This window comes from Phlebotomus argentipes, unplaced genomic scaffold (genome assembly GCF_947086385.1).
Source record: "Phlebotomus argentipes unplaced genomic scaffold, Phlebotomus argentipes genome assembly scaffold_4, whole genome shotgun sequence".
NCBI lineage: Eukaryota > Metazoa > Arthropoda > Insecta > Diptera > Psychodidae > Phlebotomus > Phlebotomus argentipes.
Genome location: NW_026776174.1, coordinates 12,416,888 through 12,438,562, shown reverse-complemented (window position 1 = coordinate 12,438,562; position 21,675 = coordinate 12,416,888). Strand labels below are relative to the sequence as shown.

The following is a 21,675-nucleotide window of genomic DNA, read 5'->3' as shown; positions in this document are numbered from 1 at the left end:
CCTTTCACGCGCGAATGGGACTCGGAAAACCTTTCGCCGCGCAGTTTCTCGATAATAATTCTTCCACACAACTCTTAAGTTATAATTTCTTTTATCTCACCATCCATTATACATATTTTTCTTCTCTTGTTCTTCTTTTCGTACTGCAATTACAACAAAGCAATATAATCATTACTTAAAAGATTACTACAATTTTTATGTCTTCCGTATTTTTTTTTCTTTTTAAATTCATTACAGTACTGTTTTATATATCATATTTTATAAAGTATAGATTAATATTTTCACAGCATCAGAAGAAATTATACAGAAAAATAGGCCAAAGGAGTGAATTTAGACATCTCAAGTTGCTTCTGGTCTATTTAACAATACAATGTGAATTTTTTTTTATTTTAGTAACAATTAAAATGTGATCAGATATAGTTTGTTGTTGTTTTTGAGGGATTTTCTTCCTCAATGTATTTTTATCACCGTGGCGGATTTCAATTGCAGCATAAAGCGATATCGTGCCTACAGCTAATCTCTCTAGTGTTCTTTTTTTGGAAGGACATCTATTAATGTGAACTGTTGCACTGAATCATTAAACAATTAATTGTATTATTTTCATCTGAATCCCACATTTTGCTAGAGCCGAACTTCTTCCAGCCACGTTGACACCAACACAACATAATCATTGTGCCTCTCTCGCCACATGCAATCAATTTAAAAATTAATGTATAAATCAATAAAATATACCTCGTGTGTGTTACTTAATTCGTTTCCTTTGTCCTCGATGAGTAACAGATGAATACCAATCTCGCGGACAAGGAAGAGGAGAAGTTAAAATAAAGAGTGCTCGCGCGTAAACTTAGGCGGAAGTTGTCGTCATGTCCCTGAATGCCTCCTCGAGGGCGTGCTTCTGTTCTGGCGTCAGGACATTCACGCACGCCTGAAACACCTCCGGATTCTGCTCCAGTTGCTTTACAATGCCTAGCAACCGTGTCGCGTCCGGATGCTGCACGGGAATCAGGTCGCGCACAAACACCTCCGAAATTATCGACAGAATTCGCGGCAGGTGTGCATTGTTGGCCCCCAGAATCACGGGATGATTCGCCTGGATCAAATCACACAGATATCCGTACACGTGCGGGGCCTCATCCTCATCCTCAACCACCGGAAGCCACGAGAACCTGCCGGCGAATCGCATGCATTAATTACAAACCCACTCAAAACATTGTACATTCCATCTTCAACTCACCACAAATTTATGATCTCATCTGTATTTGTCAAGGCTGTGTTGTTGTATTTGAGAATTTTGGTGATTGCAGAGATGGCATTTTCAGTGGAACTGGCATTTTCCGGCTCGCGACTCCCTGGACTGTTTACCACTTCCACCAATCGTGGAATCATTTGCGCGCACGCCATGGCAAATTGCTCACCCGCATATTGACCTATCACGCCACATCCATACGTCGCCGCCTGCCGAACCTCAGCCTTCTTGTCCGTCACGTACTGCAGCATCGGCTCCAGGAAGAAGTGCTGGTATTCGGCACACATCGGTCCAGTGAACTCTGCCAAAAAGGAATTCAAGAGCACACAAAAGAGCGTCAGTTACGCCTCAGGCCCATCTTTTCACAACATTTCGCGCGCGGACAATTTGGCAAAGGGAAAATGCCCAACTCTTTTTGCAAACAATTAGACAGAGAGTGAAGAAAGTTTATTTGCCACCCAAAACTCAACACTCTGCTGCCAAGCTCTAGTCATCACAACCTTAATTATTTGGACAGCAGAAAAGGTTTTCCCTTTTCTTTGACACGTGAGGTGTTCCAAATTGACTTGTTTAATAATCTCCCACGCCAGTTTTAACTCGCTTCACTCTCTCTCTCTCTCTCTCTCTGACATCGCCCAATACATATTTCCCATTAAAACCCTTTTGAAGTTATTAATAATAATTCACGTAGGAAAGCGGGTTGTTATAAGAGCAGCTTATCTTCTCACCTTAAATCTTAAATTAATGTTAATGGTAAAATTGCCAATGTTTGATCCTTATCCCTATTATTTTAAGCCTTTATTTCTTAGGTCTCGTTACGAAATCAAGAATTAAAGAATGTCAAACTGGATAATATGATAAGTGAGTGATTGCTGAATAAAATAAGTTTTCTAGCTCAATATAAGAGCTGTTCTTTCACTTATAATTAATTCCACAGCTTCTTTATCTGATATCAAATTGATATTATTTTTCTCCCTATTTGTCTCTCTGTTTTTGGTAACGTTACCTAAACCAAAATACTGATAATGGTTATGAAATCAACTCACCAATCAGGTCGTCGAAAATGCACAGTCCCCACTGTCGATCAGACCACGGACGCGACGGATCGAGCAGTTTGACGAAGTGCGGAATCAATTGGCTGAAGTACGGAATGAATCCCGCCTTGTAGGTGAAGAAGAGCGCATGAATAACATCGGAGAGACGCGACAGCAGATACACATCAATGTTGTCCTCCTCTGCCAATTGTTCCTCCACGCCATCATCGTAGTCTTCCTCCTTTCGCGCCTGGGCGCGCTTCTCCGCCTTCTGGAAGTGCTCGTCCATGAACTTATTGATGAGCTTCAGCACCTGCTCTATTGCATCATTGGTGAGACAATTCGGCCCCAGAGTCTCGACGCACTTGGCGAAGGAGTGCAGCAATTCTGGCACCACTTCCGCCTCGGGCTCCGAATCGATGGCCTTGAGGAGTTCTGGACAGATGTACTGCCACATGCCCTGGAGGTACTGCGAGCCCTTGATCTTGGCACAGTCCAGCAGATATGGCAGCGATTCGGCCGCCGCCGTGCGCACGCCGTCGTGGAAATAGAACTTCAGCATGGGCACCATCAGACGCACCACTTCCTCGGCATAGTCAGCGAATTCCTCCTTCAGCTCACGCGCATAGCACACAAGCATCTCGCACGCGGACGCCTTGTCTTCCAGACCCGCCGTGCGGATGCCAAAGTTGTGCTGCTCACCCAAGTTCACAAACTGCCAATCTGTGTCGCCCTCGATGTCTTGGATCTCCTCATTATCCAGCAGCGCCACTTCGGGCTTGATAGACGCCGTTCGCATCACCGGTCCCATTACCAGTGGCAAGTATTGGGCGAACTGCTTGCCCAGGATCTTGCAGATGCGCGCCCAGGCGGAGATCAAGTACGCCGTCTGCGGATCATCGTCCGGCAGCTCATTCTCCGTGTGCGTCTTCAGCAGCATGTCCATCACGTCACTGGCGTCGGGCACGAATTTCTCCGGACCCACGGCCAATCCAATGAGACTCACGCACTCGATTGTCTTCCCGCGCAGCATCTTCATGTCGTCTGTCTTTCCGTTCTGGATGATGTACTTCAGGCATGGCACGAGGCGGTCGTAGTAAGTGATGAAGTCCTTCCCTGCAGTGTCAGCCACAGACGCGATTGTTGTCACCACCTGTTAATGAACATAAAAAGTGTTTTTATATGGGTGGGAAATGTTATTTTTCCACTAGCAAAAGTGAATAAAATCAAAATCAAAGACAGTCTTGTGATTGAATCTTTGGCATAGTTTCACTATCAGATAAAACGAACGTTGAATTATATTTAAAGCATCTTCATTCTAATTGCTTCAATTGCTTTCCCAGAAAATTTAATAGCATCATTGGCTTGAATTTCTTTCCATTGCAATTCACTCACGCATCAGACTCTGATCACACGGCGTAATTTTCTCTCTTTCTCTCCGGAAGCAGCACCTTGTTATTGACATGACGCAACGAATTTCAGTGTGTGGCACAAATAAAGGAGCAAACAGTCAGAGATAAATTGCAATATTTGCCCAACGAGGGAATTGTGACTGTGCATTTGGCACGATAAGACACTTCGCTGTTCCGGGAACGAGAGAAGGCGCGTGGGAGTGTCTCTTGGCAGCAACTCAGGCAATTAATTTTATGATAAATGTGACAGAACTGACCTGTTCGAGGACGAGTTTTGTCCCTTTCTCGCAGAACTCCTTGAACTTCATCTTGAGAATAATCTCCAATTTCGTCATGATGGCATCGAGGTAGCGCGTGAGAATGGCCTTCGGGCAGTCCTCACTGAAGTTCACCAGTGCCGCACCGGCATGAGCCTGCACGCGCGGATTCTCCACGTCGTCCAGGAGACTGAGAAGTCCGGGCACCACCTGCTCGTGGAACTTCTTCTCAAACACCGGGGCGAAGTCCGTGGACATCTGCCCAATAGCGTTGCAGGCGGCATAGCGGACACGTGGATGTGGATCGCGCAGGTAGACCAGCACGCCGCTCATGATGCTCTCCAGGATGGACTCCATCTGCTTGTGGCAGCCCTCGCCGACGGCCGAGATGGCCATCAGGGCGCCGTGTCTCTGCTTCCAGTCCGGACTGTTGAGCATCGTCGGCAGATTGTCGATGATCTGCGGCAAAACCATTTTGCCGCCCAGACCGCACGCCAGGCGATCAAGCGAGGACTCGGCGATGATGTTGTTGTCACTGTTGTCTTCCTCCGACACTTCAGACACCGACCACGAGTCATCGTCCTCCAGATCCGTCATCATTTGCAGCACGAGAGGAATGAGGGCGATGATGAACTTGTCGCAGCGCTTTCGCACCGTCGCCGAGGCGTTCTCTGACAGGGAAACCATCACCTCGAGCGCCATGTGGCGCCACGCGTCCTCCACATCCTGGCTGCGGAACACCTTCATGCACATCTCGAAGATGGCCTCAATCTGCGCCTTCAGATACTTCGGACACGACTCCGTCAGGTCTATCAAGAGCTTGATGAGTGTCTGGTCTTCTTGCTGCTCAATGCTCTCGGCAATAATGAAGATCAAACGCGGCAGGACGTCAGTGAAGCTCCTCTGGATGTTCACTTCCTTTTCGTGCGCCAGAATGAAAGCTCCCACCGCGCGCACGGCTTGAAAGCGGATTTCCGGCGTGGCCTCACGACTCATGGACTTGGTCAGCATCTGCTTAATCACCTCCAAGTACTGATTCTGCTGGTTGCCGAAGATTCCCGGCACGGAGGCAAAGATTTGCAGCGCGGACTCGTGGAGGGTGGAATTAGTCGTGCTGGCGCACTGAAAGAGGAAACTCAGGAACTCTGGCCACTGATTGTTGCCATCGTCGTCAATCAAATTCCGTGCCACTTCGGCCGCCACCTCGCAGATCTTGCGGCGCATATTCGGTGACTCATCCTGCTGCACCAGTGTCACTATTTGCTGCTTCAGCTGCCCCTGAAGCTCTGGTGGAAGCTGAGGAAGAAACACAAGAGTTCGCTGAAGTTCAAGGTCACTGGAAAGAGGTCAAATCACTCACCAGAGGATAGAACTCTTGGAACTCCGAGGAGAAGAGTCGCCGCAGCACAACAGCCGCCATCAAGCGCGCCTCCTCGGCCAAGGTTGCGGTGGAGATGGCCAGCAGGAGGTGTGTAATCTTGTCCCCCACCGGCATGTTGTTATAGGCTTCCTGCAAGGACGAAACAAACCCCAATTTACAAGCCTTCCGGCAATTGTACGCCTTTTGGAGGGAAAACATCCGAGTGACGCTCAAACATGCGTCACTCCCGACCAACCCATGCCAGCCACACGACTTCCTGCCGCCCCCAAATCGCCCCACGCACCGCAATCACACTCCACTCAGCCCGCGTGACTCATCCGGAGATGATTCTCGTCGCCACGAGAGAACCACCTTGACGGACGCGCTTCGCCAATCGAAGGCGCCCCTGGCAAGCACGTTGTTTGTTGTCACACGCTTTTCACGCACTTCCTGCGCCCACATCGCCACAAGACTCCGCACAAAACACACACCACCGCATGCGGGGGCACCCGGGCTTGCGATTCACATACCTCAGCCTGCTGTCGGACGTCATTGTCCACGGATAGGAGGGAGTTTAGTATCTGGTGGAACTGCACTTGATCGCCAGCCATTGTTTCGCCTTTTGAAAGAGAAAATGAAATGACAGCCAACCCCGCAAGGTTACGTCCGCCAGCGCATCAGAGAAAACGTGGGACACCGAAGAGTACCGGAATTGTCGCAGGACGGAAAATTTAATAGCAAATAAATCAGAAATGGAGTGATGACGCTCATGGGAACAGTTCGTAATCACGTTGGAAAGTAGTCAAGAAGAGAATTTTAGGATTGAATTTCTAATTTGAATGCTTCTTTGAGTATTTTCTGCAGAAAATCAGCGTTGGAAATGTCCGTCAACTCTTCTTCTCAGCGGCAACAGTGCCACCTGGTGGAGGAATGAGCCGTCCATGTGCTTGGGCTGCGTATATATTCAGCAAATGTAAACAAGTCGCGGGGAATTGTTTACCAAATTGACCTCTTTTGCTCTGTGTTTTTCTCAAGTATTTATTGAATAATATTTCTTATTAACATACTCTCGAACAATTTGGTGTTTATTCTGTACATTCCACTGGAATTTGGTAAGAATCAACCTGCTGTATTTGCACAAATCCGGCCCTTTTTGCTAAGCATCTCTTTGGGATAAATTAATTATGAATTAATCAAGAAAACCCTTTGCCAAGTAATCGGGCAGTAGCAACTGGATGGCTTTCTTGTAATCCGGATGTCCGTAGATTTTCTTCCGGGCGTCTTCCGATGCCTCTCCATTGGCCATCAGTTCATCCATACTGATCTTGGAGAAATCCACATGAACGTAAGGCATAAAGCACACCGCGATTATCATTTCTGGGCGAAGAGAATTTCTGTAGTCGAAATAAAGCAGCAGAATATTCATTTGCTTATACCTAAAATCCCGTGACGGACGAGTTCGGTGTTGAAATCCAGTCTGGAAGGTGGTTTCTCGCGGATTCCGAGCACTCTGTGTGCCTCCACGAACTCGCTGTAGTAGTGCGAGAGCAGGTCCTCACGATGCTGCTCCAGGGTGTCCTTGGAAGCCACCATGTAGAGCGCATAGATAACATCGAGGGCGGGAGAGCCCCAGATGCACACTTGGTAATCGACCTGATGAATGTGAATGATAAAAATGTGAAAAATCAGGGCGATAGTCTATCTCAAAATCCCTCTTATCTCATGGCGATAAGACTCACAAGCATGAAATCATAGGCACTTCCCAGCCTATCCGTCTTGAACATCATGTTCCTGAAGTGAAAGTCGCCGTGATTCAGGACATTATAACCGTGCGTGGGCGGATTGACGCTGTACAAGCGCCGGATTTTCCGATGGAAATTCTTGTGGATGCTCTTGAACTTCTCCACGTAGACTTCATGGCCAGACCAGGTGGAGATTTCATCGATGAGCTTGCTGATGGAGTTCAGCATGTGTTCAACACCGTCAGGACGAACACGGAAAAGGCCTTGCTTGTAGTCAGACACCTCGTTGGTCTTCTGCTCCAGAAGCATCGAACAGGCGTGCAATTTGGCCAGTTTGGCGAAGACGAGCTTGGAGTTTTCATAGTTGAGTTGCTTGGTTTCCTTCGCGAAGCCCTTATCGGTGATGTCATCGAAGACCAGAACGTAGTTCGGGCTTTTGGCGTGATAAATCAAATTGGGGAAAAAGACTCGCTCGTCCAGCGAGCAGAGGAGAAACTTTCCAATGGCGGGCAGCGTTTTGGTGTACATTTCGATCTCAGTGTCAAAGAGAGAATCAGGACTGCTTCCAGAGTTGTCGAAAGCAATCGGTGTCTTGACGATCAACCTCACGACACATTCTTCAGTGCTGGTTGATAAGGTGTAGCGGACTTTGGCGGCGAAGATGGCACTTGTTGTCGGTTCACTGGAGTCCTGAATACTTTTCACTTCAACGTCCGCCACTTTCAGATCCGCGTCCTTTTCGTAGGCGCTGAGAGCGCCCGCGAAGAAGTCCCGATCCAACCATGTCGGAACAGACATCTTTTTGCTACCGACGAGCTGAGGAACACTTTCAGTACTGATAAGATCCAGCGCCGGTTTTATGAGAGAGTCTTATCAAATATTCGGCTTCCCTCAGTATCTATGCCACTTGTTATTATTCCGATTACGTTTATCTATATCGACTTCAATCGACATTGCGATAGGTTGACTTTTTCCAGCGCTTTTTTCGCTAAAAACACCGCTTTCCAATGTTATTCCCACACCCAAGGTATTCCTCGATTGCGATAAAAAACACGAGGTTGTTGTTCTATGATCAGAAGTTTACATAAGATTTCACATTGTCTTGCACTTGACTTTTTCCAATAATTCCAGATTTATGGCTTAACGAATTTGCGCTGGGGAAAGTTTGATTTTTCCTGGCTGAGCGTTTCAATGCCCCGAGAAACTGATTGCGGCGTGATTTGTTGGCAGGAGTCACGCAATTTTTTCATTCACACCCAGACGACAATGGAAGTTCATGCTCGAGACAGCGAGATTTGATCCATTTCTCCTCTTTCTCGTGCTCACAGATTTTCCCATTGATCGCAGAAGATTCTCCGCTTTTCTTAGCCTCGCGCGCGTCTGAGATTGTGTTTCTTTATCAAGCAGCAGAGAAGCGACACGAAGATGGTGAAACCGGTTGGGAATGATTGAGAAGAAATTTTCGGTGTTGGTGTCGTTGGAAATTGAGGAGACTCGTTTACGCCATCAACTGTTAAATGTCGATTTTGACTCTCTGGGATGGAATTTCTGAGCCTCTCCGGCACGATATTCCCACCAAAGTGTGGAAAATATCAATGAAGTCAATCTGAGAGCCCAGCAATTCCTTCCCTGTGACTATTTAATTTCAACTCCAATTCAATGTCCTTCCAATTTAAGTGTCTGAAATTGAAATGGTGTTTTTGCCTCGATGCACTTAAATGGAATTTGCTGGCTCTCTTCCAGTCTCCTTCGCCCCGGTGTTCTTGTTTGAGCAAATGTCTCTTGGAAGTCAATTAGAGAAACAAATATGTATAATTAAAACCTCAGTCCATGATGTGATTTGTTAATAATCCTACATGAACGCGACTTGCAGCGTGTTTTGCTGTGTGTGTTCTGGCTCTCTTTCTGCTTGTCTCCTCTTCTTTTGGGGCATCACCAGACCACGAAAATACCTGTCTGTCAGCATGAAAGACTGGGGTTGAGGCTGATGGTTTTCGCCTTTTCGCTGTGCAGCTGAATTGTTCGATTGTATAGTTTATATAGTATGTAAAGGAGTATTAAATAGGGATTTATTCTGATCTAAAGACGCTAAAGACTGTGACTAAGGAAATAATGTACATTTTATGATCATTCAATGTGCTTTACAATCACAATTGGAGTCTTTACCACAGTTACTTATGCTTTTCCTCTTCTAATTGTGCTTGAATAACTCGTTATGACAAGCATTATGATTGAAATTTGCATGCAATTAAATAAATTTTATGTCAAAAGCCTGATTTAGAATCAATAAAAGTGAGAAATATGCTTTAATCGTCAATAGTCACAATCTTATAACTTAGCTAAACTCTCAGTTGAAGCCAAAGGCAATAATGAATTGCCGTGTGTTTTGGCTTATCATATCTATATCCTTTCTAGTGTTACTTTCCTGCCGCAACATCTTCACGGGGTTGAGCAGTAAGCGACAAGCGGTCACAGGTATCAATTGAACGTGTTTTCATTGTGAATGTGTGAGAGAGATTCCGTCCTACACATAAATTTAGTGATTTTCGTTTCAAAATTCCATTCTTCCGTTTGGTGTATTGTAAATGCTACCTGTTGCTGTGCCCATAAGAAGTCAAGCACACAAGCGAGTGGAAATCAAGGAGTTCTTCTTTTCCCTCACATCTTCGTCGATGGTTTTTTATGGCTTCCTCTCCACTTAATTACCAAATATCACCAGGTTGTTTGTTCATGTTGTGCGCAGAGCCGCAGGTGGAGCGAAGGAGGACAGAGGGTCACGTTTTCTGGACTGTGCCGCAGTCGGCGGCAGGTTGATTTGCCTCCCTCTCTGATTGACTTTCTCGAGATTCCAATTGGCACATTGAGTGCGCGATGCCTGTATGAAAAATTGAGAGATCCAATTTGCCCGTCTCACCTATTGTTGCACAATCCGTGCGCTTATACATACCTGTGTCGCGTATGCGGTATTTAAGTGAAATACCTGAGAAAGAGATCGCCTGATGTGTCGATGCTGGTACAAATTCTCAAGACTCTCAGCTCCCCACCTTGCCGGCTGCTGAACAGAGAGAGACGATAACCGGCTCTGAGCTTCGTCTTCGCGACTCAGCCGCGATCGTGTGCTCGCCTGAGCGGCCATTCTTGAGTTTACCTCTGCCGTGCCAACAACCACTTTGCTGCTTCGGTGTCTCTCTTGGCAGTGGCACAATTCATTGGCCTCTGGTCGCCGTGTACACTGCAAAGTGCCATCAGCAGTTGGTCGCCACTCTTTATGTGTCGTGCTATTGAACCGTTATCAAGTGAACATACGCCGCGAGTGCTGAAGACACTCACTCGAGATTCCTCAGCGGCCGATCCTCTCCCACGGAAAAAGTGTTGACGTGGTTTTTTATCAATCGGCCGTGTGTGTGTTTGTGTGTGCTTCTCTGATCCCGAAAGTTCAGTGTGTTCTCAGGCGAAGGTGTTGCGTGCGAGCAATGATCGGTCTCTTGTGAGGAGAACGCCATCTTAGCAGAGGCATCCGCAGAGGAATTTCCCTGAATCAGGAGATGATGGGTGTGTAGTGGTCGCGGAAAGACGGACTTCGTGAGTGTGTGTGCCCAGGGAAGAAATACCTGTTGAAGTGAAGACGAAGCACGACCATCAGAGGAGAATTGGGAGAAGAGGCGAAAAGAGACACAGAAAAATCTCTGGTGGTGTGCTTGATCGTGTGTGACCCACAATGGGTGATTCCACACCAATATGCCGATGTCGTGTGCTGTATCTGGGCAGTGCCGTGCCACGCCAGAGCAAGGATGGGCTGCAGGGCATCCAGGAGCCTCTGAAGAGCCTCTACCCCTCGGAGGGTGCCGTTGGCGCCAAAGGCATCGACTCCTGGCTCAGTGTCTGGTCCAATGGCATACTGCTGGAGAATGTGGACGAGAACAGGAAGCAGGTGACGCGATTCTTCCCCATTGAGTCCCTCCACTATTGCGCCGCCGTGCGACAGGTGCTGATCCCCGAGCGCAATGCTAGTCCAGAGCCCAAGTTCCTACCGCTGGACTCACCCTTCGCACGCACACCACGTGCCCAGCATCCGCCCATCTTCGCCGCCATCCTCAGGCGCACCACGGGCATCAAGGTGCTCGAGTGTCACGTCTTCATATGCAAACGCGAGGCGGCCGCCAATGCGCTGGTGCGGTGCTGCTTCCACGCCTATGCTGACAATTCCTATGCCAGGCAGCTCGAGGGCAGCACCTCGGGCAGCGTCTACGGTACCCTCGGCAAGCCCAACGGCGAGGGTTGGCGCTCGAGGGCCGGCAGCACGACGACGATCAACAGTGTGGGACGACAGCCAGTCACGAATGGAGTGGATTCCTTCACAGTCAAGAATTGTGAGTACACAGCAATTCTCCTGGCGTAATCTCTAGATCTGAGCGACTTGATGTATGGCTTAGAACACGCTATGGCATCTGGTTGATTGGGAAGTTAATTTGGCAAAGCCTTAAGTCGGCTGATGCAACGATATTTCGGGTTATTGGCTTACAGAGCCATGAATTTGGCACAAGGGAGTGGCGGGCAATTTCGACAGGCATTTCAGTGACTTGAAGTGTGATATGCTCATGGTTGAAGATCGGAAGTTCATACATAAAGTAGTTCACACCTTTAAATAATCATATCTCAGTTGTATATCAATAGATTTTGATTGTTTCATATGAAACTGGATGCGAAAGAAACTTCAAATCGCTCACAAAGGTCCAATTTCACATGGTTAACAAGGAATAATGTTAGTTCTCTTAGAAGCTCCGCTCTCTTCTATGCTCACCACCGGCCGGTGAATGAGCCTTTGAAGGCTGACGCAATAGTCTATATAGTTTGTTTACTCGAGCATCTTAAATTTTCCTAAGTCCCCCGACTGTCTTGGGCTTATTAGTGCGAATATGAAAGGTGTACCGTGAGCTGCCCCTCAAGAAAGACAGCCTGATGGATTCTCCTTCGAGCACTCCATCCATTTGCGAGATATCGATCGCGCGATTGCAGGTCTCCATAGCGAAAAAGAATCACTGCTGTTTTAATGAAACGGAAGGGAATAGTGTGGAACGTGGTTTTTTCACATTGCTAACTCCAAATGAAAGTGATTGAGTGAGATAGAGTGTGGCAAAAACAATAAGAGCTGCAATAGTCTGCAGTGGAAAAAACTCGGGGCAAATTGAGAAATGATTCATCGAGGTGAATTCTTTCGGAATTGAGATTCACTTTGAGCTCGTTAAATAGGAAAAAACACGTGTGCGCGGAGAGGTAATAGATGAGCTTCTTGGAAGTCTGGCGCGAGATGTTTCTGTTCTAGGAATTTCTGTTAGCCAGTCGCGGTGCTAGTGAAAGAGTGTGTATCCAATATGAGGGATTTCCGAGGAGAGACCATCAAAGACGAGCAATTGTATAAATAATTTGTCTCAATAGCAGAGAGAAGACAATTTGAGATGCGCAATGCTTCATTTTCTTCAGCACGCAAACATCACATGACCACTGAATTGCTGCTCATCTTTTCTTCTGCCTTCGCGCTGAACAAAAAAAAAACAGCACACAGAAGAAGTCCCCATTTCGATTGTTGAGCATTTTTATCATCTTCCCTCATTCGTGTGGATTTCTTTTGGTTTTGTCGGTTATTTTTTTCTGACGTGTTCAAGTTTCTCCGCGTCTTTTGCTCGGGAGATTCTTTTCCTCTCCATTTAATAATTTGCGACGTTATAAATTGCTATCCGTGTTGCCATTTGAATGGAACAAACAAGCCATAACAATGCCATAAGATGTGTGTAGTTATAATTTAATGAACGGTAAATTCCTAATAGATTTTCATGAAAAATACTAACTTGCAATTAGACCTGAATGGGGATTTCGTGAATTGTGACGTGCTGTGGCTGTGTTGATTTTCAATTAGTGCAATTAGTCAATTGGAAAGTCGATCGTGTTGGTCGACATGTTACAAAAATTGCTCTTGATTTCCACGGAATTGCTGAAAATTTCAGCACTATTGTGACGTGGAGTTAGACAGGCAGTTCTTGGAGTCCGTTACCACTGTAAAACACACAATAGAAACCGCTCCTATGTGTGCATATTGTCTGTTCGCCAGTTGGCGGATCTCTTGAGGTGTTGCGATCTCTCTCTCGCGAGGTGAGTCTGGTATGTCGTGGCGAGATATTGCATAAATCCATGGTTGATTTTGTTCCATATGCTAAAGGTATTTGCTCTTGTATTATGACTCATTAAGCTTACTCGTGTGGAAATTGTATTCCCACTGAGATCACTGTCCTTTTGCCTGCCGCTCACAATCCATTGCACATTGGAACAATGATGAACTTGTACAGCATCCGCGCGAGTGTGTTGTATGCTTGGTGAAGACGCCACACACAAGATCCAAGTGTGAAGTCTCTTGTACATGCCGAGTGAAATCTATTCCATGAAAAATTATCAAATGAGTCACGGAGAAATTGATTGAAGAACAGTGTCAGTGGAGAGTAAGAAAAACATTCGTAATCTGGGCAGAGAAATTCTAATGGCGCGGTAAAACAAATTGTGTTCCACATCACTGAGGAGATTTCGTGAAGTCATCATGGGTTCAGTCTTATTTTATTCCTCATAGGAAGTTGCGCGGATTTGTAAAAAGGCAGAATCACTTTAGATATCTTCATTTCATTCAGTGACCCAGTTTGTGTCTCTCGTTTTTACCCCTAAACAAAACCTGTCATTAGCGAAGTTATACGCTCGTTATCTTTATCCGGATGCCGAGTCTTGACCTTCTGATTGCTATTTTGCTCGCGAATCATGGAAAATAGGGAAATTGCATATTGTATTTTATTTTAACATTTTCAATGCCAGGCTGGGAATAATAGTTTTCTGCGCATTTCACGCAAATTGTCACTTTTCAGCATATCGTCTTCAAATGGCCACACATTTGGCAATTGAAGCAACAATCAAGTACTCAAAATTCCACATTATTTTCAATGCTGGACTAAAACTAACAATAAATTTTCCACATTGGCTGTTCAAAAGGCAAGTTTAACAGCATAAGAAAACCTATTTAACAAGCGTATAAGAATGAATGAGATCGGCATTGTGTGAGCAATTCGTCGAAATGTCATACAGACAAATTTAATTTCTTGCTCTCTTCTGAATGAAGGTGATATTAAAGGTTTTTTTCGACTGTTCAAGAATTAATGGCTTCGTACCATATTCCACTGAATTGGTGTGCGTTGAGCCCCCCAAAAACATGCGTGAAAGTCTCGAGAGAAGCCCGCGCTGTGTCGGTGTGTAAGAGGTGGGCCCGCGAACAGTAAAACTGTGACAGCCCCAAAATCACACATCATACACGGTTTAATTGCTGACGCGAAAGCAACAAATTAACGAAACATGCACCTTCGGTAAGACCTAGGGTAAAACTTCGCTTTTTCCAAGTTAGTCGCGAATATATTATTCACAGTCTTGTGACTCTGAAAATAAAAACTTTCTTCACAACATAGAATTACAATTAATACTTATGTGGTGTTGTTGCGAGAAAAAGGCAGTCGCAAGACCACTCCTCATATAGAGTAATTTGTGAGTGAGATTTATGGACTGGGTGAACCCAATTGAAAGGTTTTCTTCATACTCTTGGATGGTCAATTAATGGGAAAATTTCTGCAATGAAAAATGTGGCTGCAAATTAATGTGTTTTGTACAGTGAATTGGGTGGAATCGCGGTGGAATTTTAAGTGGAAACAGAAGATTAAAGGGTGTGGCAATAACAGCTGATATGAGAAATGCGGTAAAAGTTTCCTATTCAAATTCAAATTCTTTTCCTCAAATCCGTATACAGTTTTTTTTCATTCGAAGAATGTGGGAATGCCACTTAATTTGGCGCTCTCTATATTGCACTCCCCATTGATCTCGCAATTTTATTGTAGAAGAGGAAGAATTAATTTTCCTAGAGCACATTTCAATAGTTTTTGTGCAAGTGTAGTTTGCATTTAAGAGGCCATTGTTGTGATGGTTTTCATTGTGGTACACAAGATTGGTGAAAGAGCGAACTTCCTACCGTGGACTTCTTTTATTTGACTGCGAATCTGGGTTTTATTACAATGTATGCTTCCTGTGAAATATTCTTACCATAACTTTTTATTACTCTCCTCTATTTCTCGTGTCGCTCGTTGTGTGATTCATAAGAATGAATGGTAGAAGTAACGAGTGAAATGAGATTGTAGTTCTGCAACAAATCTCAAGATCACTTTTTTCCTCCTCTTCGAATTGGCGTGATTTATGTGTTGTTTATTCTCCTGCAATTTCAGTACAATTGCACAAGTCTTCGGGCCCTTAGGATATTTGCCGTGCAATTTCTCCTCCCTTTCGATTTCATTTCAAAATCAATCGCGGAGATTTCGATCAATTTCTGCACAAGTGCACTATCACTGAAAGCACACATTGCGGTGAGATATTGGCTGCACAGTCCCACGATTGATCGCGACCAATTGCAAGTGTGACGTAATGCTGTGTTGGTGGTTTGATGTTGGCGCATTGCATGAGTGGTGTTGGAAAAAACAAATAATTCCTGAAAAAGATCAGTTTTGTACGAGGAAATAGAGAATGAAAGTGATTTCGAAAAAAAGTTTCTTTCATTTTTTTTTCACCTCAAAACATTATTTTCGCCTAGACATAATCATGTAAGTCAGAGATTTGAATTTGTGAAGTGAAAGAAACTCTTAAAGACTTAATTGTTCTGCAGTGAGCGTAGTATGAAAACTTTTTCTAAATGTTAATTCAACTATGGCGCTTTTTATTGTCAATTGTAAATGAGATAGAAATGTTTTTCGCCGACCTGGGAAGTGTTTCAAGATCATGACAATACCGCCACTTTGAGAGTGTCTGCATAATACCTCTGCAGATCTGATAACGCTGATGGCTCGATGATGGGATAAAATGCATCATTACTAGCCTTATTAAATCGCTGAATTGTGGAGCGAAGTTCCCACAAACTTGAAATTGAATCTCATGGCGATGATTTCGCATTCACCTGTGAGATTGACAAGTCCTCCCAAGTCTGTTTTTAGCACATGATAACACTTTGACGCTCATTATCCCACGTGTGATTGTCTCTTGGCGCCGGAGATGCACGAAAAAACCTTGAAACAATCTCCTCTCATCGGATCTCTTGCGACTTTTTTTCCGCCAAACCCGCAACTCTCTATTGTTCTCATCATATGATCGATGATCGTGAATTGATGATCGCATGGTGAAGCGATGGCTGACACAATCACCTGAAATAACCTTTAGCAAAAACACGGTGAGAGTGTAGTTGAGAGAAACTGTTGTCCATTTTTGATATTTTTGTATTGAGTGGTATTATTTTATATGAAATTGCAGTGATTTCGTGAAACAGAAATCGCAGAAACAATTGATATTTAGACATGGATTAATCACATGAAAATTAATGGGAAAATTGCAACAAATCCTCAAGTACAAATTTAGAATATTGGCAAATTCGAACAAAATGTGCACACTTGGATTGTGAATTGAGGAGTGTATTTACTTTTTTTTAGAGTTTGAATGCCAATAAGAATATGGAATTTCAAGTTAAATAACACTCTAAAAAAAAGGTCGAAGTAAAACAACAACAGGATAAAATCTACCTGTCTGCAGACTAAGTAAAAATGTGTTAATTAAATAAAACTTGATCTATTAATAAATATTTTTGATTAGTTATTCTGCCAAGACACTAACTGTTGATTTATTTCACGCTGAAAATTCCACATTTTAGGCAAATTGTATATCACATTGAGAAACTGAGTATTTATTTGGCTGGGTTGTTTCATACTAGTGTTGTTGATAGATGTTGAGGCTTTTGAAGGAAAGTCTTGAGCTGAGACGAATCATAAAATCCTCTTCTCTGATTTACACCCATTCTTTATCTATGCAACAGCCTAAAGGCCATCATAATACATACAATAAATAAACATACAATTATTTAGAGAATATTGTGAGGCTTTTTGCTAGTGACTTTTGCAATCTCATTATGGCTGGTTATGCAAAAATATCGCAGAATGGGATGGAAAAAATCATGAATACAAACACCGTGAGTCTATTGATCTGCCTATGAGTGGAAAACGGTCGTTTGGTGGAATATTTTGTAACGGGTTTCTGCATTCACTTCATCGATCTTCTCCCTCTTCAGCTTCACGTGGCAACATAAGACTTTTTATTGCATTACTCACTTGCACATAAATGTGGAATGTTTTGAAATAATTTATGCACTTCTTCATTGATTATTCCTCTCACTCGACTTTTTTTTATGCTCCAAGCTTCAAAATCTCTCTAAAATCGCAAGAGAGCATCTCGCGAAGTGCCTCTCCGCGTCCCGCGGCGAGACTGAGACACTTTGAAGGCGTCTAGAAGAGGGGGGAAAATGTGGATTAAGAATGGGGAGGCAATTAAGTCTTGTACGCAGGGAGTGAAACATGAGCGTTGCGTTCACATGGACGGCTTTTGAAAGTCAAAGCACTTAATTATGCAAGCGATCTTATGTGGTTTTCTGATTGTCTGCGCACAGAACCCGCTGACGTCGCCTTCGTCACAATCATAATACTTTCCGCTGTCTTGGCGTCCCATTGCAACCTGTTGCGGAGGGAAGCGCGGCCATTGCGTAATTATGACAAACAGTCGGAAATATGTGAACAGGCGCGTACATTTGAGTGATGAAAAGGAGGGAGAATTCCTGAGAATTGCAAATTACTCTTGGGAGAGTCTGCAATCACGTGGCGCTTTAGAGCAAAAAGTGCCAAGTGTATGTATTCTTCACAAGCTTCAAGAAGAGTTTTGCAAGAGTGACGGAAAATCGAGGTGTTGTGTGAATTTATTCTCTCAAGCATATTTAGCACTTTTTGTGCATATCTGCGATCTCAATCCTCAGGCAAATGTGGGTAAATCTCAAGTCGCTCTTTCACTCGCTCGCGGGATCTAAACACATTTTATGTAACCGCAATCATTTTAGCAATTATAAAGCGATTAGTCACTTCGCATTGGATTATTATTATCCAATGTTTATATACAATTTTTTGCACCCTTTTGCCTATAATTTGCCTGAATGCATCGCTGCAATTTTACCATCAGTAAATGCATAAATGATTAATTTGCTGTACAATTTGTGCTCGAATTTGTGGTGAATATGTTTAGAATTATTACATTCCCAATTAGAAATGGCTGCAGAATGTGTGTCATGGTTAGAAACTGCGGGTGTTCCAACAGCGAGGCTCATTCATGAGGTGGTATTTATTGAAGCAATTTAAATTTAAAGTGATTTCTCGACGGTTCAAATTCATTAGAGTTATTGGGGAATTATACAAGATTGGTGGAATGATAAGAAGCTGAAGAATGCACTTCAGTGGGTGTTTTATTGATTGGCAACACACAAGTTCAACGATATCTACAATTTGCTCAGATAAACAATAGGAATTCACTGAATTTCCGCTCCGACAAAACTGAAATTAAAAACACGTTGATTGACATGTTGGCTTCATCGACTATGTAATATGTACATTAATTAACAAATGCCTTATGAATTATTAATTTGCCACTTTAGCGTTCTTTCGCATTCGACAGAGTTACACAAGACGCGAAGCGCAGTGATCGCATTGATGTGGTTTTAGGAAGTTGCTCGATTCTCTCCGACTCATGAATCATGTTTAGAGCTTATCTTCTCGATGTTTTTTAACCAAATAAATTTCAAAAGCCATGCATCAAGTATCGATTTCGTTGACAACACGACAACTTGAATTCATGAAAATCTATTCATGGAATGTCTCTTTATCTCGCATTTCAGTGTACGCGAGCAGCGCCGATCTGGACGTGGTGGACGATGGCGATGGTTCTATGTACAACGGCGATGAGAACCACAAGGTGTGGACGGGATCCACGGATCAGCTGAACGGGTGTGGCCTAGAGGGCCCGTATGACATCTACTCGGGCGGCACATCGACCCTGGGACGGCCGGCGCGCGCCCGCCAGATCAGCGCCCCAGTGCCAGTGCCGCCGCCGCCCAAGGAGGAGGTGAAGAAGAAGAAGGACAAGAAGCAGCGCTCCAGCGTCGGCAGCCAAAGTCTCTCCGGCACGCTCATCCGTCCCAAGCCCGTGCACGCGAGCTCCATGACCCTCACCCGCCAACCGCCGCCGCACATGCTTTACGGCCCGCTGCCGCGGCAGTTCCACACGCTCACGCGCGGCGGCTACACGAACGGCCACGTGCCCACGGGGCGGCCGCACATGATGCCCATGCCGATGCCGATGGCCATGCCACCGATGCCCATCATGCTGCCGCCGCAGTACGCCACGCTGCAAACGCCGGGCAACAAGAGCAGCAAGAAGAAGAAGGACAAGATGATGAACGGGCGCACCAACGGCATCCCTCTGGGTATGCCAGTGCCCACGCCGCTGTTCGCCTACCCGCCCCCACCCCAAATGGTGCCCGAGCCGCGGCCGCTGGCCATGAGCAACCGTAAGCTGGCACAGAGCGCCGCCGCGGGTCTCGAGGACTCCGGCAACTCGGGCGCCGAGTCACCCGGCGGCACGGGCATCTACAGGAGGAAGGGCCACTTGAATGAGCGCGCCTTCAGCTACTCCATCCGCCAGGAGCACCGCAGTCGGAGCCATGGCTCCCTGGCCAGTCTGCAGTTCAATCCGCCCGACATGAAGAAGGAGCGCGAGATCGCCCAGATGGTGGCCGGCCTTGATCTCAACGACGGCGCCAGCTCGACGCTGCAGAGGCGAGCCAACATGTCGGCCGGCTCGTCAGGCACCTTCGGCAAACCACGGAGATAGGCTTCCACGCGAGCGAACGATAAGCTATTGGGGGAGTGTTTCGCCCCATCGAAACCTCGCTCCATTAGCCACACATTTAGAGGTACAGATCTGAGTCGAAAATGCAGAAGTGCTTAATTTGCAAAAAAGCTACGCCTCTTCAGATGCCCCGCCCACTCAGGCACTGTCTCTAATCCAAATGAATGCTGATAGACAGCTAAGATAGATTTTGAACCAAAAGTTTTGGTTCGTTTTGTTTTATGTAAAGAACCTTTTGGTAGTATTTAATGTGGTTAGATTTCTCCGCCAATTCAGGAGCTTTTTCCTATAGGCGGAGCTTTAGAGTGGGCGTATTAACTGAGAAGAATTGAGTATACAGTAAAGGCTTTCAGTGTAACTTTAGTGTATTGATGAAAGTAGAGAAGTCTTTTATCACACAGTGCGCCCACGTTTTCGGCTCGAATCTGTGCACTCACTTGGATTCATTCCACGTCCATTCCGATGAGATAAGAGGAAGATATTGACTGAATTCCAAAATATTCAAATTGAGTATTTTACGTTAGAAGTGACAGAGAATTGTGTAAAAAGAAATTGTAGGAATGTGTTTAGATAGGTAGAGATTTTAAACTGGGTTGAAGCAAACTGCTAACAGATAATATTTTTCTTTTACAATTAATCCATTATCGTTTCTGGTCTGCTGTGCTGCAGTGTAAGTGGGTGACATGACAAAATCACGTCGCGATTGAGTGTGTGTCTCCAGAAAAAGCAAGGTAATTATCCACTGGTGGATTTGCATGACAGTGGGGCGAACTTTCGAATTATTGCCGCTTGACCTTCCAACATGCCAATCGGGGCAAGAATTCTTGGCGCATTTTTTCGCAACTCACCATCGACTTTCGCGTATCGATTTTCTTTGTGTGCCCAAGCAAAATTAGTTTGTTGCACAATTAACGCGCTGGAAAATTGTCTTGCAGGGAAATTATATTGCTTCTAAATTGCCTTTTTATGAGGGCTTTTCAGCGCGCACACTTTGGACTGATGATGGATATGGGAGGGGAAATTACGATAACATACAGTAACGGCTTTGGTAGATAATTGTAGCTACAAGTTGCATTTTTAAGACGTGCAAAAACTACCGTAATACTCAAAGAATAGTAACATTTTCTTGCACCGTTTTCATAGTGAAAAACTATCCAATTTGTACAGTCTCTGAAGGTGAAAGAGATTCGCGCGCGTCTTCAAAGAGAGTTCAATTGCTTTGGCAGAAGAGAGGAAAATCGATGAGTATATATTTTCGCATATGTAATATTAATTTGTAATCTTCTCTATATAAATACACCTTATATTGCTCTATTATAATTATATGAATGTTGTGCGCGAGTGTTTTTAAAAGCTTCACGCGCACGAAGAGAGAAGACATGTGCCTTACTAGGTGTAAAAGTTATTAATCAAAGAACAGAGAGAGAAAGAGAGAATATCATTTTTTGCATGTATTAAAACTGACGAAAAGTAAGTGTATAGTGTTTAAGATGATGGAGAAAAACTGTTTTGGCGTATTGCGGAGCTAATAAAAGTAATAAATATCTCATATATACCAGTCTTTTATGATCAATTCACCTGCTCGCAGCCTCAGATTTATCACTTATATTGACGCTAATTTATGCATCTGGAGCAGTTATGTTGCAAATTATGCAAATCACATTACATGACTGCCTCTCGTTCCCTCAATTGCACTTCTAGTGACAATTATTCGCTGTCGCTGAGGCGCAATTCTGCGCCATGGCTCCGCATGGCGCATTCCGAAAGGTGAAATTTAACACGGGTTTTTG

At 44.7% G+C, this 21,675-nt stretch overlaps 3 protein-coding genes across 3 annotated transcripts; 1 reads left to right on the top strand and 2 right to left on the bottom strand.

The window, feature by feature from the left end:
- Positions 1-74: 74 nt before the first annotated feature.
- Positions 75-6,032, bottom strand: LOC132258944 (importin-5). The gene is made up of 6 exons (XM_059756506.1): positions 5,840-6,032; positions 5,310-5,459; positions 3,950-5,245; positions 2,293-3,433; positions 1,235-1,547; positions 75-1,166 (listed from the first exon to the last, which is right to left on the bottom strand). Exons 1-6 carry the CDS (start codon positions 5,918-5,920, stop codon positions 845-847), a joined length of 3,303 nt encoding a protein of 1,100 aa, XP_059612489.1. The 5' UTR covers positions 5,921-6,032; the 3' UTR covers positions 75-844.
- A 298-nt stretch (positions 6,033-6,330) lies between these two features.
- Positions 6,331-8,157, bottom strand: LOC132258253 (uncharacterized). The gene is made up of 3 exons (XM_059755471.1): positions 7,049-8,157; positions 6,746-6,962; positions 6,331-6,686 (listed from the first exon to the last, which is right to left on the bottom strand). The coding sequence occupies exons 1-3, from the start codon at positions 7,847-7,849 to the stop codon at positions 6,499-6,501; spliced, it is 1,206 nt and encodes a 401-aa protein (XP_059611454.1). The 5' UTR covers positions 7,850-8,157; the 3' UTR covers positions 6,331-6,498.
- Positions 8,158-10,196: 2,039 nt separating this feature from the next.
- Positions 10,197-21,406, top strand: LOC132258252 (uncharacterized). Its single transcript, XM_059755470.1, has 2 exons — positions 10,197-11,421; positions 18,873-21,406. Exons 1-2 carry the CDS (start codon positions 10,770-10,772, stop codon positions 19,865-19,867), a joined length of 1,647 nt encoding a protein of 548 aa, XP_059611453.1. The 5' UTR covers positions 10,197-10,769; the 3' UTR covers positions 19,868-21,406.
- The last annotated feature ends 269 nt before the right edge of the window (positions 21,407-21,675 follow it).